General features: G+C 42.4%; 1 protein-coding gene across 3 annotated transcripts in view; it reads left to right on the forward strand.

The window, feature by feature from the left end:
* The window catches only part of AZI2 (5-azacytidine induced 2), a 137,113-nt gene that overhangs the window by 60,148 nt on the left and 59,888 nt on the right, over positions 1 to 17,077 (forward strand). For all 3 annotated transcript variants that reach the window (XM_029589425.1, XM_029589423.1, XM_029589424.1), the window contains exon 3: positions 270 to 395. In XM_029589425.1, the coding sequence (XP_029445285.1) occupies positions 270 to 395 (126 nt within the window). The remainder of the gene's footprint in view (positions 1 to 269; positions 396 to 17,077) is intronic.

The following is a 17,077-nucleotide window of genomic DNA, read 5'->3' on the forward strand; positions in this document are numbered from 1 at the left end:
CACTCGCATCCTCCCTGTACTCCAGCTAATCCCTGTCTCAACTTTCACCCTCTCCAGTCCATCCTTTCTCTCAGCCTTCACCCCCCTCCCCCCTTCAAACTCCACCTCCTCTAGAAGACTTTTTCCTGAAATGCAGTCTTGTTTGGATGTTTTGAGGCATGACTTGAGAACCACTGCTTTGTGAGCTTTTCAAATATTGCTCAGTACATAGTAGGAATGGTTTTTTCTTTAAATATGTGGATTATATCTTCTGATTTTTAAACTTTTAGCTTCTCTATACCCGTTTGGAAGAAGAACCGAGCACCATAGGACGTGAACAAGTAAACAAAGCCTATCATGCCTATCGAGAAGTCTGCATAGAGAGAGACAACTTGAAAAATAAACTGGATAAAATGGTACAGTATAATAGTGACAATTGCACTGAATGTGGGCAAGTGCCACTTGGAGATCTATATCAGGAAAATAGCTAGCATAGGCAACAAGCAAAGAGCAGTATGCCTTCATTGCTTTGGTTATTGTATTGCACAACTAATTCCTACTCTTTTGTTAGTGATGTACATTTTTAAAACGTTTACCATGTAAACTTCCAGAATTTAAACAATTAACTATAGGGAGGGTGATTTTCAAAAGGACTTCCTGTAAAGTAGTGTGTTACCTGCAGAAATGGTCCTTTATAAAGTTACATGACTGATATGTGTATAAAATTATACGCAAACGCAACTTGCGCACGTACTTTTACACACACAGGGGAGAGGAATTCCAGGGGTTGGAGTCTGGGCAGCTTTGGGACTTAAAAACATACTTTAGATTTTGAAAAGTATATGCGTAAATTCTCTTGGTAAAACTGTATCAAATGTAATTGTGTGCGTGTAACTTTTTCCAGGATCATTTTCAAAGTGGATTTATGCTTGTAAGTCTACTTTGAAAATAAATGTAATTTTATTTGCTGTCTAATTTAAGTGCTACGTTACAAAATTATCCCCTTAAACAATTACGGTAGATGAAGGCAAAGGACAGAAGTACTATATTTTTTCCCCCCCAGAAGGGAGCCCCACATTCGGGCCGATTCAGTATGGTGCACTCGGCCGACTGCACCATTAGTCCCCGTTTGGCAGCGCATTTTTGACACGCTATTTTTACCACTTATACAGTAAGGGGTAATAGCACGTCGAAAACGCGCTGCCAACCCCCCCCCCCCCAAAACTAATAGCGCCCGCAACAACCGAATGCATGTTGATGAGCCTATTAGTCCCGCGCAATACAGAACGTAAAATGTGCAGCCAAGCCGCACATTTTACTCTCAGAAATTAACGCCTACCCAAAGGCAGGAGTTAATTTTGGCCGGCACCAGGAAAGTGTACAGAAAAGCAGAAAAAACTGCTTTCTGTACACCCTCCGACTTAATATCATAGTGATATTAAGTCGGAGGCCCCCCCCCCCCAAAAAAAAAAATAAATCTGCCCGTGGGTTGGAAAACAGATGCTCAGTTTTGCCGGCGTCTGTTTTCCGAACCTGTTTCTATCAATGGGTTCAACAACCAATGCCGGTAAAATTAAGCGTCGGCTGTCAAACCTGCTGACAGCTGCCGCTTCTGTCAAAAAGGAGGCGCTAGGGACGCGTTAGTGTCCCTAGCGCCTCCTTTTTACCGCGGGGCCCTAACTTGCAGACCTTTCCTTAGTGAATTGTGCGCCCAGGAGAGTGGCCTGGGCACGCATCGGGAGAGCGGGCGTCGGGAGAGCAAACTGTCAATTCACACCAATGGGATGAAAAATTATGATTTATAAAGGGTAATGGCAACATTGACTAGATAAAGAGTGAGTCTGGGGTAGGTGTAGAATGAAGGACCAGTTTGATACTCTTAATATTCTCTGGGATTGGGTGATGCTGCTGGGGTAGTACCCACAACTCCAGAGTGGCACCTACTAGTCGGTCTAAGAGCAGCATAAGAAGTAACTCTGAAAGGAGACTGATTACTCTCAAGAACCTGCAAATGATGGCACTTTAAGAACAGATGTATATAGGGCAATAAGAGAGCATAAACAAGAAACAAAAAAATGGCCAAGTAAATGTCTGAAAATGAGCTTTTTCTACTTTGTAATGAGGCTTAGGATTTTTCTGTGCTTTATCTGCTTAGTTTTTACAAATCTATTTTATTTATTTAAAACTTTTGTGTTCCGCTACTTCCAGTAATTTTGTTCGGCATGGATTACAGATTAAAACATTCATAAAATTCTAAAACAAACTTCAAACACACACAAAACAAGCATATAGCAAATAAAATACAATAATACAGATAAGTCCAACTAATAGTGCATAAGTTCAACTTATGCACTATTCAAATATACTGCATAGTAGAACTGTATTACAGCTTGGCATGACTCTTTCTGGAACAGACATGAATAAAATGCAACATTCTGTTTTCTAGTACTATCTGTCCTTAAAACCAAGCTTCCCAGACTTTGCATTCCTCTGACAGAGAGAGACTTTTTCACTGGAGGGCCACTTCGGACATAAGTGCAAGTTCTAGGCATGTTTTGGTGAGAATTGATATTTTCTGTCAGTTTGTCTTGCAACTAAAATCTATTTCTCTATCTCAAAAATAAAGCAAACTTGATGGGGGGGTGTTTATTTTTTTAAATCTGGTTTCTTGCAGTGGCTAGGGCAGTCTATGCTGACCTAGCTCATGCTCCTCTTTGGCAATTCTGTGACTTAATAATGGGTCATACAGCATTGAGGAAGAATCACTGAACCCATCAGATCTTTATAGTAAAAAGAAAGTCTTTACTTTTATATAAATCATTATTCATGGCCACGTTTAGTTTTCAGACTGTATGGCATTGAGTTATTTTTGGACCAGTGTATGGCATGAGTTGTCTTTTTGTCATCTTAATAAAACTCTGTTGTATTAGCTGAACTGACCCAGATTTAGTTATTGTTTTGCTGTGATACAGAAAAGGTCTTACAGTTAAGATGCATTTCTGGGGATAGGATGTTTCTGTGGACCAGCACAGAAACTTTCACCTTTTACCCACCATGGTTTAAATCGGTATGTCCCAAGCTTGTGAAGCCCGTGGCACACCAACCTCCCCTGGGAAAAAGCAGCAAGGACATGGAGAGGACTTGTATGTGCAAAAGAAGAGCTAGGGAAGCAGTGAAAGCCCTTATCAGTCTCTCTCCCAGATTTTAAGGGAGAGAGGGGGAAGAGACATATGAACTTGTCCTTCTACATACAAGTGCAAGATAAGGGAGAAGGCAGCGTGGTGCAGGCAGCTGACTAATCAGGTCATTTATCATTTCGCATTAGGGCCTTAACGCTAGTATTAAGGCCCTAATGTGCATGTTAAATAGTGTATCATGCGTTCGTATGCAAATGTGACATTTGCTATGAAAGTAGGAGAAAGTTTGGGCTGAGTTAATGGTAATGAGCAGCTCCTAAGGTCAAATGCGATAGAGTATTGCACATCAACATGGGTTTTAACCTCAGAAATAACTACACCTTTTTTCTGTGTGTTGTTCCCACAGTAGCAGTGCGTTACTGGGACAAAGGTTTTTATCGGGGAGAGAGAGAGAGACTTTACATAGATATCAAAATGTCACTATTTATACCATTGTAAGAGGGGACACTTTTAACTCAGAGTGCGGTTTGGGGTGGGTGGTTTTATAAACAAAGTAAGAGGTACGAACAGGAAAGTACACATCTAGCTTGTTGCACTCTCTATCTACTTGTTTGAAGCTAGATAGAGAGTGCATTGTACAGATCAACTCCTCTTGTTCTTTTCATCAATTGAAATGACAGAAAATCTCCAGTGATGTGTACTTTCCTGTTTGTACCTCCTACTGTGTAGGTAATCTACCCCATCCCTCCAAACCCCACTCTGAGTTAAAAGTGCCCCCTCTTACAGTGGTATAAATAGAGTGACATATTGATGTCTATGTAAAGGCTCTCACTCTCTCTTCCTCTCCTCCAAACGAATCTAGGAGTAAGTGGGTTACCTTGGCTGCTGCATGTGGTTGCCAGAGCTCCTTCACTGCTGCCACTCCCAAATTCAGAATGAGTCACATCGAGTGCTTAGTGCATGCTATCCCCATGTCACTCTGCCTGGGGATAGGGCAGAGGCTGGAAGGACTCTGAGGCAGCGGCTCAGGAAGAGGAAGATGAAGAGGTGCTGCACAAAGCGAGTTGCAGCTATCATTGCTCTGCCTGCTGCTTATTAATTACCACACTCTATGGCTCTTGCTGTAGCTAGGAAGAAGAGGCATGCATGACTTATACATGTTTTCAAAGGAAAAAAACCTTTAAGAGCCACCACTGGTGTCTCTTGTTGCTGCAAGGTGCTTTGAACAGAGCACGTGTGCTAATCTGGATCTGAGCATCAGTTGATGACTTTTCTGTGGCACACCTGATTAGGGCTGAAAGCACACCAGTGCCATGGCACACTGGTGGGGAAAAATTGTTTAAAATTTTACTTAAGTCATTAGTGACAAACCTTGGCCTGTTGATATGAGCTGATGGTCTCCATCCTGTTCGTGGTGTACAGTTGTCCAAAACCCTAAGGGGGGGGGTCATTCATCAAATCACGTTAGGGCATTATAATGCGCGTTAGGACCCTAATGCCCATGATAAATAACACATCGTGAGATGTGTATGCAAATTCCAAAAATTTAAGGGAGGAGTTTGGACGGAGTTTATGAAAATGAGGGGTGTTAACGTTTTGTGCATTAATTTTATGCCATAAATAACTACTCCTATTTTTCTGGGTGTTATGCTGTGCGTTATGCCCAAAACGGGATTTGCGATAAATATCGCAAATCCCGTTTTGGGCAAGGAGAGGGGAGGGGAGAGAGAGCCTCTGTGGAGGCACATATATTAGTTAGCTTTTTATATCACTGTAAGAGGGCCATTCTGAACTCGGGGTGAGATTTTGGTGGTGGCCTAAGTTTTGGGGGGCAGTTTTACATGCATAGAGGTATGAACAGCACAGTAGACATCAGTGAAGATTTTATGTGATTTGGAGTAATGAAAGGTATAAAAAGATGAGATGTATACATTGTACTCTTGACCTAGCTTGATGCATTCTCTACCTGGCTGCTATCAAGCTAGGTCAAGAGTACAATATACAGATCTCATCTTTGTGTATGTGTCATCACTCCAAATCACACAAAATCTTCACGGATGTCTACTGTGCTGTTCATACCTCAATGCATGTAAAACCTTGGCCATCACCAAAACCTCACCCCACACATTGCTGTATCTGGAAAATTACCCTAACCACGCCCCCTTTTTTATTGCGGGCGCTATTCTTGTGAAATTTATAGCAAAATGATGAATCTAGGCCTAAAATTGGTACCCTTGATGGTGGCATTCTCAGCAGAGGGGCCAATGACTGACCAGATTGAGTTTACTCTCTTGTGTTTAGAAGCGGCTCCTTCTGAACATGGTTCATCCACATGGGCAAGGCAGTACGAGCGAGCTTGTAAAACAATTTTATTATGCAGAATGTCACCTAACAATTTTGCTATAATGAAATTTATATATTGAGACCTGAATTTGATATACAAAACATGGAGAATTGCTTCTTGTACTACCAAGCTTCCTGGGATCCATGTTCTGTTCTGCACAGTAGTTGAAAGCCTGCTGTAGTTCAGAGCCTTTTAAACCTGTGCCCCAATTAGCTGCAGATCTAATGTGTCGGACTTTTCTTTTTTTTTTTTTTTTTTAAATACAGCATTTTAGGAATAGAAAGCTTGAGATACAGAATTTGCCAAGCTCCACAGCCATTTTCAGCAGTTGACCTGACCCAATTTTTCTACATTCTGCCTCGTCCTGTGGGATGCAAAGCAAAAATAAATGGAGATGTCTGTGTGTATTTGGATTTTCAGAAGGCATTCGACAAAGTCCCACACGAGAGGCTTCTAAGAAAACTAAAAAGTCATGGGATAGGAGGTGATGTTCTTTTGTGGATTGCAAGCTGGTTAAAAGACAAGAAACAGAAAAGTAGGATTAAATGGTCAGTTTTCACAGTGGAAAAAGGTAAACAGTGGAGTGCCTCAGGGATCTGTACGTGGACCGGTGCTTTTTAATATATTTATAAATGATCTGGAAAGGGGTACGACACGTGAGGTGATCAAATTTGCAGATGAGACAAAACTATGCAGAGTAGTTAAATCTCAAGTGGATTGTAATAAATTGCAGGAGGACCTTGCGAGACTGGAAGATTGGGCTTCTAAATGGCAAATGAAATTTAACATGGACAAGTGCAGTGATGAATATAGGGAAAAATAACTCTTGCAGTAGTTACACAATATTAGATTCTATCTTAGAAGTTGTCACCCAGGAAAGAGATCTAGGCATCATAGTGGATAATACATTGAAATCATCAGCTTAGTGTGCTATGGTGATCAATAAAGCAAACAATGTTTGGAATTAAGAAGGGAATGGCAAAACAAAACGATGGATGTCATAATGCTTCTGTATTGCTCCAGGGTGAGACTGCATCTTGAATACTGTGTGCAGGTCTGGTCGTCACATCTGAAAAAATATATAGTTGCACTGAGAAAGTGTAGAGAAGGACGACCAAAATAAGTGGCATGGAAAGGCTGCCCTATGAGTTAAGGCTAAGGAAGTTAGGGCTGTTCAGTTTGGAGAAGAGACGACTTAGGGGAGGATATGATAGAGGTCTACAAAATCATGAAAGGACTTGAACAAGTTAATGTAAATCGGTTATTTATTATCTCAGATAATAGAAGGACTAGGAGGCACTCCATGAAGTTAGCAAGTAGCTCATTTAAAACAAATCAAAGAAATTTTTTTTTCACTCAGTGCATAGTTAAGCTCTTGAATTCATTGACAGAGGATGTGGTTACAACAGTTAATGTAGCTGGGTTTAAAAAAAGTTTGGATGAGTTCCTAGAGGAAAAAGTCCATAAACTTCTATTAAGCAATAGTAGCTTGAGATTTATTTAATGTTTGGGTACTTGCCAGGTTCTTATGACCTGGCTTGGCCACTGTTGGAAATAGAATACTGGGCTTGATGGACCCTTGGTCTGACCCGGTATGGCAATTCTTATGTTCTTAGCATCTGTTATTTGAAAGGTCAAAGCAAAAGTGCAAAAAGTGATCGAAATTGCATTGCCATGAATGTGAAATTAGAAGTTTTAAGGCACAATCCATGAAAAGAAAAGCCAAGTTTTCAAGCAGCAACCCTTTCAGTGTGGCTGGACTGTCTCATTTTAGGGTGTTGTCATGGAGCAACTCCCAAATGTACTGACTGAAGATCAGAATCAATGTAGTGTTCCTATATGCACAATGATGATCCAGGAGCAGGAACACAGTTTTTATATAGACTTAAAGCGTGAGCACGGAAGGAGTCCTGAAAGGGAAGTTTATACTGTTGGTGATGGGATGTTTGAGAGATTTAAAAGGCAGCTTGGTTTGCACAACATCACGATGAACGGAGAAAGACTGAATTGGTGGCAGTGTGCAGTGCCATTCAGAAGGTTTGGTTCCTTACTTGGGTCTTCCGCTAACTGGGTTGACTGGGAGCTGGGGATGCTGTGGAGGAAGGGTTCACAAACCCCTGAGGAGAGGGAGCCAATCATTGTGTGATGGCGACACTTAGGGATCGGATTTAGGGGCCCATGATTGCAGGCTTTTGGAAGAGACCTAGTGCAGGAGTGGCCTACCTTTCATGCATCAAGAGCCAAGAAATTAGAATATACGGTACCAAAGAGCCTGGCATTTTAAAGAGACTGCAGGGGGGGTGAGACTGGAACATGGATCTCAGAGCCCTTGAGCAGAGGAACTGTTTCCAATGAGGATTCCCCTTGCCTCTCAACTCCACCAGTAAATTCCCCCACCTGTATATCTTTCTCTCAACTCCTTCACCCTGTTCTAACCAGTCTCGCTCCATCATCTTCCCTCTTTCCACCAGTCTCTCAATCAACCCCCGACCCTGTTCCCACCAGCCTGTACCAACAAGTCTCTCCAATTCAGTAGTATGTCTTTCAATCCTACCAGTACCTCTCGATCCCTACCCTGACTCCAACAGTTTCTCAATCCCCCACCCTGTCCCACTAGTCTCTATCTCAATCCCTCTACATGTACCAACCAGTCTCTCAATCCTCCCTCCAGTCTCTCTTGCTTTCAATTCCCCCACTTTGCTCCCATCAGTCTCTCTCTTCTTCCCTGCCCTCTATCAATCTCTCTTGCTTCCCTCAACCTCTTAACCAGTGTCTCTCAATCATCTTACTCTCTCTTTCCCCTCTCTCCCCACCAGTCCACCTTGCAATCCTTCTATCCTATCCCCAGCCTGTCTCTCAATCCTTCCACTCTGTCCCTTGTTTGTCTCTTGGCAGCCCCAGGAAAACATCCTCCATGCCATACAAGAACAAGGATAGAGGCTCAGTGGCTGTAACAGAATACATGTCACACCACTGTTTGTACTACTATGAAACCCCCATCCTCTGCCAAGCACCAATATTCCCTGACCCCCACTTTTCCCCTGTCTCCACTCCTCTTCTTCTTCTTCCTGCCTTCCCACATACACTCTCCTTCCCTACCCTCTATCCAGAACCAGTATCCCCAAGCCCCCTGTGCTTTCTTTCTTGCCCTGCCTGCATCTCTCTCCCCTCTCCTCCCCCCCCCCCCCCCATTCTCTGTTCCTGACCCCATTGCCCTCTTTTCTTCTTATCAGTACCCTCTCTAATAACCCACCACTATCACCCTTTCTGGCTCTCATACACCCACTCTCCCCAATCACCTCTGTGAGTGTGTCGCTGAAATCCTTCCCCTCTTTCAGTCACCATTTCTGGATTTTTCTGACCCCTCCACCCCCATCACACCCCTGAGTTTCATTCTCTTCCCCCTCCCCCTCTTTTTTTTATACTCTGGCTCTCATGCTCTCCCACTTCACCCCCTCTGGTTCTCTGTCAGCCTTCTTTCCCCTTCACTATCTGTTGCTCTCTTATTCCCCATATTCCACCCCCCACACACATACACACTTCACTTGTGGCTGTCTTTCATACATACCCTCAACACCTCTGTCCCAGTGCACCTCATTTCTTGCTCATTATCTTCACCCCTTGCCCCAACACCATCTCTGGACACATCCTCCCCCTCTGACTTTCTTGCACCCGTTTACTGCCCTTCCCCCAGTTATTTCAACTGAGTCTACCCACATCCTTAGCTCTATTATGACTCCTCCACTCCCCCACACTGTTTCACACATAACCCCCGCTCCTGCATGGTTCTTAAGCCAGGCCCTCTATTTCCCCCACCCTAACCTTTGGTCCCTCACACCTGCTGCAGAACAAATGGAAACATAGATCTAGGGGAGGAATAAGGTGCCAGACAGCCTAGTTTCCTCTGCTGACTTCAACCTTTTCATTATAACTCAAGGCAAGTTAAATTCAGGTAAGTAGGTACCCCCTTCTCACAGCATTCAGTGCCAGGGGTGGGATAGCTGAAGTAAGAAGTTAACTGGCTCTTCTCTGTTTGGTTATGGTGCTCCGTTGCTATTGGACAGGAGCATGAGTTACATGTCACTCCCAAGCCACAGGTTGGCCACCCCTGACCTAGTGCATGGCTCTTTGCGTAGGATTGCCACTGTAATGACTGAACGAAAGTAAGCTGTGAGGGAGCATAAAATAGGAAGGAAAATTCCTATGTAGTTATTAATGAAGGCTCATGGCCTCATTTCCCAGCCCTGGTTCTCATTGAGCTGGTAGCCAAGAAGAGTGAGAGGAAACTGCTGGGTCAAAACAAGCATTGAGAGAGAGAGAGAGCCAGTGTCAGTATAGATGCTGCTTGTGATTATCCTGAGCTGCTGAAGAAAATCATTCAAGAACTCAATAACAAACCAGATCAAATTTTCAGAGTTGATTAAGACTGGCCTTTTCTGGAAGCAAATATGTTACAGAACCTGCATTGCTAAGGATGAAAAGTTTACGTCAAGTTTTACAATTGACAAAGATCTCTGCAGCCAGAATATTGACTGGTGCATCAAGATTTGATCACGTCGCTCCTATTCCTTTCTCATTTCATTGGCTACCTATCCAGTTCTGAATTCAGTACAAAGTGCTGACAATCATTCCCAAGATCCTTTAGAATAGGAACACATTGTGGCGGGGAGCAGCTCTTCATGTTTCCACTCCTCAGAGAAGTTTCAATTCAGCAAACAAAGGCTTCCTTGTCATCCCAATCAATCATCAAGCTCACCTAGGCAAGGTACACAAGTGGGCAATTTCAGTTTCTGGTCCCATATTATGGAACACCGTACCCGAACAGCTCTGGCTCACAACGGACATTATGGAGTTCAAAAAGATTTTAAAGAATTGGCAGTTTAAACAGGCTTTTACCGATTTGATTACAGAATCCTACGAGTATCATTTTGATTAGCAGCCCGTGCAGCTCTTAACGACACATTTGGCAGGAGATTTGACTGTGCATAATGTCATTATGTCATTGTTTTGAATTTTACATTATTGTAATTTTTTGTTCAGGTATGTTCTAATTGATTGTGTGTTTTTATTATTGGAACTTGCCCCGATCATTAGAGAGGTGGGTGATAAATGCTTTTAAATAAAAAAACAAAAACAAAGATCTCTAGATACTTCGGGATGCAATGCTGCAGGTAATTTTAAATTGAAACTCTTGCTGGTGTACCATTCCGAAAATCCAAGAGTAACTTCTCTCTCCATTGCCTCGAGTACAAACTTAGAGGATCATTTACTAAACTATGGAGGGGAAAATATTGCAGGATTTTACTAAACTGAGGAACTCAACATGTGATAGGAGCATAAATTGATGATTAGCCATCCGGTGCCATTTTCCATCAGACTGCACGTGGCCCAGAGCCTGGAGGGTGCTCTCAGACCCACTAGCCACCAGGATTGCTAGATATGGAATGGGGCAGGGCAAAGGGGTTGGCCGAGGGTGGTTGGACGGCATGAGTGGGGTTTGAAGGCTGGCGGTGGGGTTGGTAAATAGGAAAGATCCTTCGCCACTGAACTTGTATTTGTTTGTTTTTTGGGGGATTTTTTTTTTTTTTTTTTTACTTTTAGTACCTTGAGGCTGCCTCTAGAGGTGGCAATGGTGGGTAGGGCCGGGGTCTCTTACAAGACCCCAGGGGGTTTTACTCTTTGGGGAGGGGGGCATTCTTTCGAGCCACTCAGGTCCTTTAAGGTACTGCCCGGGAGCATGGAGATGTGTTATCATCCTGATACTCCTGAAGAACGTTAGTTACAACTCCTGAATAGTAGCTAACTTTTATGAAAATAATGTGGCTTGTGATTTTTCAGGCACGCTGTCTTACTTGATTACCGTAAAATTGCATGCATACGCAAAGCTGCTCATTACCAGGTTGGCATTATTTGGGGTAAATTAACATGCAATATTTTAAATTCTGTATGTTATCGCTGCGTTAAGGCATTTACTGTGTGATAGATGCCTAATACAGCTTGGTAAATATACCCATTAGATTGTAAGCACTCTGGGGATAGGGAAATACCTACTGTACCTGAATTTAACTTGCCTTGAGCTATAATGAAAAGGTTTGAGCTAAATCTAAATAAAATATATAAATGAAGGACTACAAAAAGCCAGCTTGGTCAGCAATTTGGAGACAGAGCAGCAATAAAGAGACCTGGCTATTCTCTCAGGCTTTTGCAGTTAACACCTGCAAGATGAAGTTTTGATATAGTGTCAGTTTTGGCTCTACAGTTTTGGTTGCTGATGTTCTGTTTGTGCTTTATTGTATGCAGATGGTGGCTAATATTTTGTTTTAATCTTTTTCTCATATTATGTATGTCTTATGGTAAATTGCCTGAATAACTTATTTTACAAGTGGTAAATAAAAATAAAGGCCTGGGTGACTATGAGCATTATTATAATTATTATTTATTTATTTATTTTAGGAGTGCTTCATTACTTGTTTTTTCTGTCTTGCAACCCAAACACTATTGTGACGGGAACAATCTTGCCAAAAAGGCATTGTTCTTCATAGATAATGCCTGATACCATCTAGTTAAGTACCTCCTCCAAAACATGACTGATTCAACCCAGCTAATTGCTTATTACCTACAGTGAAACCTTTCACTAACTCAAAAAGAATGTATTCATACCCTGGAAGTGAAGGGTGACACCTAGTGGTTGGAATCAGGGAGCATGATTGTAGGTTTCTGGAAGTAGCCTTGGTGCATGGCCCCTGGCCCAGTACTATCTCTACCATGACCAGACTGGGGGTGGAATATAAAATAGGGGAAAATTCCCGGATGTTTGGGAGTGAATGCTCTTGGCTCCATATCCCAGCCCTGATTCCGACTGAGCTAGAAATAGAAGGGAGTAGGAGGAAACGGCTGGGTCAAAAATTAAATACATAAAGAAAAGGAACCAATAGGGAGGATACAGCAACAATTAGGGAGCTCTGGCAGAACTACAGTACCATGAACGCCATTGACCTTGTTGGTTCCTCGGAGGAACACAAAGCATCAACTTTGGAATATGGAAGAAGGCATGGCCTATCCATGTTTACAATGTCCAGAGCATTCCACAAATCCAACTAAACTTAGCAGTCCTCATAAATGATATCTGGCTTTAAGACATTGTAGAATCAGATATGGTTGAATTGCTACAGTCACAAGGAGAAGACTTATCTAATGAGGATCTGATGAAGCTGGAACATGAGCAAGCGGCAGAGGAGAAATAAGAATCTAGCCCTAACCACCCTACATCAGTTGAATACAGACCAACTGTCCAAAACCTTTACAGATTTTAAGGCAGATTTGTAGATTTTCATGGATAATTCCAGTCATGAACTTAGTCTTAAATTAGTAGAGAAATACATGGTATGCATGCCTGCTAGACAGAGTTGTGTAAGGAGGCGAAGCATTCAAAGCAGCTGTAATTAGATTCATTTTTTGTTTAGAAAAAAAAGACAGGGCAAGAAGATGATTAGATGACTGGGTCCACTGAAAAAGGCAGATGATCGAAACGATGTGACAGAAGTAGGCAGAGCATCCACAGATGAAGAAATGAACCAAATAACTGTTCATTTCTAAGAGATTTTCTAAAATCTCATTTATGGATATTTGTCTTTTTTTTTCCAGGTTTATAATGGTAGTCAATGGGAAAATAGTTTTTTGGCATACAGAATTTCTATATAGGTATCTACCTTTTCCATGTCTCTTCTATATAGTGCTGTACAGGGTTTTGGCTTCCATTTTTGCAGAATTCCTGAGCCATACAAATAGCTAAATGTTTGACCTATAACTTTTTTTCTCATTTTACATGAAAGGTATTTGAGCAGGCTTATGAGATATCAATGTGTCCTACAGAAAGAACAGTTCGTTATGACTTCATTTTCAAGTTCTGCCAGTCTGGTGTCTTCCATAAGCACGCCATTGCCTACAATTTCAAATCTGAAAATGAAATACCTTTAAAGAATACAAACAGATTTGCTGGTTGGTCAGGTCATGTGCAGTCTTTGGTCCAGGATGCAGTGAGTTGAATGGAAGTTGATATAACCTCTTTAGTAAAGCCGTACCTCAAACTGAAGTATTAGTTCTTTCCTGATGGCATGGGCAAACTACTGCTACATACATGCACCCCCTCCACACCCACTTTATATATATATATATATATATTTTTTTTTTTTACTTATTCATCCTATTTATTAGTGATGATTAAATTGTTTCACTGCACCACTTTAGGGAAGCTGCTTCAATATTTCATGTACTCACAAAAGCAATATCCATCTGTTGGAAAAATCTGGTTTGTTTCTGACTGCTTCCTTCTGATTTCCTGCCTTGCGTGAGTGCCTGTTGCTGAGCAAAATTCTGGAGGCGGGCTGATCGGGCTGCAATACAGACTTCGTAGTACCCCATTTCAATTCTTTATCTTTCATGTCAGCAGAATGTTCTTTTGTTCATTCTTGAAACATGAAAATGGCTTTTTTAAAATTTAAAACTCCAAGTTAATGTCTCCTATAAATTTTACAATTCTTCCTCCTGCCATCTTGGCTGCCCGAATCCTACTGCTCACTACCAGCCTTTATTTTTTTGAAACTGTTGTTTTTCCACTTCCAAAGGATTGGGTATTGATATTTAATACCTGTGATTAGGAGAGAGAATGCTGATGCCATTTTGGGTTGAAGCTGGTGAAATGCTGAATTCTTCGGTGAAAGCAAAGTTGCTTTCAGACATGGCTTGCTCAACATTGCCGAGTTTTAAAATGGAGGCATTTTATTTTTCTATAATCCTGTATTGTGGTAAGTCAAGTGTTTCCAAACCTTTTCAAGCCTGAGGCACACCTGTGTTAACAAAAATGTGTGATGCTCTGCCCTCCGCAGAATAGTCATGGAGGCGACTCTATGGCCAATAGAAGAGCTAGGAAAGCATTTAATGCCCTACCAGTCAGTCACAAGTCAGTCAGTCTGTGCAAGCTCTTCCCATTTCATTCAGCTTGGGGATAATGTTAGACACTGGGAGGACTCAGAGGAGACTTTAGGAGAGGGAATGTGTGTGGCACAAAGTAAGGCCTCTCTATCTGTGCCCTGCGTGTACTGCCCATTAATTCCTACACACCGAGGCTCATGATGTAGCTAGGAAGAAGGATGCCTGACTACACTTACATTGAAGAACTACAGCTGCAAGATGCTGAAAGCTCAGGCACTGGTCTGGATCTGAGCATCCAGCAGTGGTGACATTTCTGTGCACACTATTTGGGAAACAGTATGATAAGGAACATGGGAGCGGCAGCCAAGGGCTCTAACCATTTTTTTTTTTTTTTTAAATCCTCTAGCCTGTATTTGACTACGTTGCCTTTGTGACCTTCCCCTTCCCCCTCTCCCCCCCCCCCCCCCTCCCAATTTGGTCATGGCTATGAATTACTCCTATGCTTGAGGTGGGAAATGCCACATGAAAAATTATATTTACCAATATGATTTATCTTCGGTTTTATAGCCAGAGTGGGGGATGAGACAGGGTCCTGGTCACCCTGATACTACAATTCTGTGCCCTTCCCAAACAACTTCTCACTTGTAGCACACCGATCAGATAAAATCATCACACCAGAATAAAACAGTAATTAACCTTTTCACTAGTATTATGTAAGTAGACAGTAAAGCCAAGCAGAAGATTAAATGAGAAAGTACAGTAGTGAAGTATAATATAAAGTTGCAGTTTTCTTATTTTAAATCAAGCAATGCAGAAATAACACTGGGTATGGCCTGTTAACCAGGGCAACCAACATGCTCATATGGATAGTAAAAAAAAAAAATAGGGAACACTAATAGAGAAAGATGTATTGGGGTGGAGGGGACGGCAGGGAAATACCCAAGTTTCAAAAAGTGTCTTTACCCTTGAGTACTCAAAAAGGAGAGGGGGGGGGGGGGGACAGATGCGCCCCAATATCACCTGTTTATAAAGAGTGCATCCTGTCCCAAACACAAAATGGGAAAAAAAACCAATCAAAAAAATGAAGACCCTCGATGGAGGAGCTTGTTAGATGACAAACCAAACAGATGAGCACTGCGGTGTGTGGAAGGACTGTCTCTCTCTCCTGGGCGGCTTCTCCAAATGATTTACTTGGTACTAAACAGAAAATGGGTCTGGTTTTGGTCTCTTACCTAAAGATCACGGCCCATCAGCTTCTCTTTCCGTGCCCTGTCTCATGTGGGTGTGGCAAGGGTTTATGCTTGACTATGGCTGAAAGGCTGAAGCAGTTAAGATGAGATATTGAATTTGTGACAAAAAAAACAAGGAAACAAACCTTCTCCCTCCTGTGCTAAAATATTCTCTGCACAAAGTTTAGATTACCTAACTCATTCTTTTAGGAGGGTGATCCAGCCATGTGTTCCTGGGCCTGGATAACTAGAAAGGAAGTCTCTCAGCTCCTGGCTTCTCTGTCCCTTGTTGGGATTTTACGTGAGGCTTGGTTATGAAGCAAGAATAGCTGTCTGTTTCCTCAGAGCGCAGACTTCTGTTTCTCCCTCTCGATAATTAGCTCTTCTGGAGCCGAACTGATTGCAGGGTTGCCAAATGCACTCCTCTGTTCTGGCTCTGTCTCCAACTCCTGGCTGTCCCTTGTACACAGACAGAGCCAGCCAGATTGCGCCTCCCGTACCTTAAATGGTCTCCCAGCATTCCTTTGGCTTTCTTCTCTGCTGGCTATCTAGTGTTATTCTTGGGGCAGGCTAAACAGTACAGCCCTTTTCCCAGCTTAACCCTGTGAGTACTGGATGCTGGCTCTTGCAGAACATTTGTCATACACAGGAGAGCACACGGGTTTTGATGAATTTTTATATTCCTTCACCTTGGCTGTGCAGGGGTTGAAAACCCCTTTTTGGCAGGTCCAAAACACATTGCTCACATCCAGACACAGCTCGGTCTACATTGTTAGGCTCCAACACATAAGGTTATCCACCACCTGTATCTCTCAATGGCAATGTTCCTATCTGTTCATTCACTAATTCTTTAATTTCCCTGCTGCCGCCTCCATCTCTTCTCTTCTAGCCTGCTCCTCTTTCCCCTCTCCCTGTTCATTGTACTTTTCCAATCTTTCTCAGTTATTTGTAAACCGGCATGATGTTCCCACGAATGTCGGTATATAAAAGTTTATAAATAAATAAATAAGCTAGTGGGGGCAGGAACCTGGTTTATAGTAGCTTGTTTCACCTTCATTTGCAATTACCTAGGACTTTTTCCTATTTTTCATATCCTGTTTCTAACTCACATAGCTCAGTCATTCCATCAGCAGTCCTCAGCAAAAGGGTCACTGGAGCTGCTCCTGGAACCCTGCAATTGTGGACCCTAAGTGTGGCCACCATTTGATGCTGTTGCACGATGACAAGGACTCCCTCTCCTCAGGGACTGTGAATGCTGCCTCCATTGTATCCTGAGTCCCAGCTGGCCCAGGGGAATGGAAGACCTGATTCTACTGAGGCACCAGGTCGGCCCAGTTCTAAAATTCTGTGATAAAACAGATGTGGACCTTGTTGTTCAGTGAGATCCAGGTGTCACTGGCATATGTAGGGTTTGTTTTTTTATTACAATACCTGACTACTTAGAAGCAATGCAGAAT

Source organism: Rhinatrema bivittatum, chromosome 2 (genome assembly GCF_901001135.1).
Source record: "Rhinatrema bivittatum chromosome 2, aRhiBiv1.1, whole genome shotgun sequence".
NCBI classification, from domain to species: Eukaryota; Metazoa; Chordata; class Amphibia; order Gymnophiona; family Rhinatrematidae; genus Rhinatrema; species Rhinatrema bivittatum.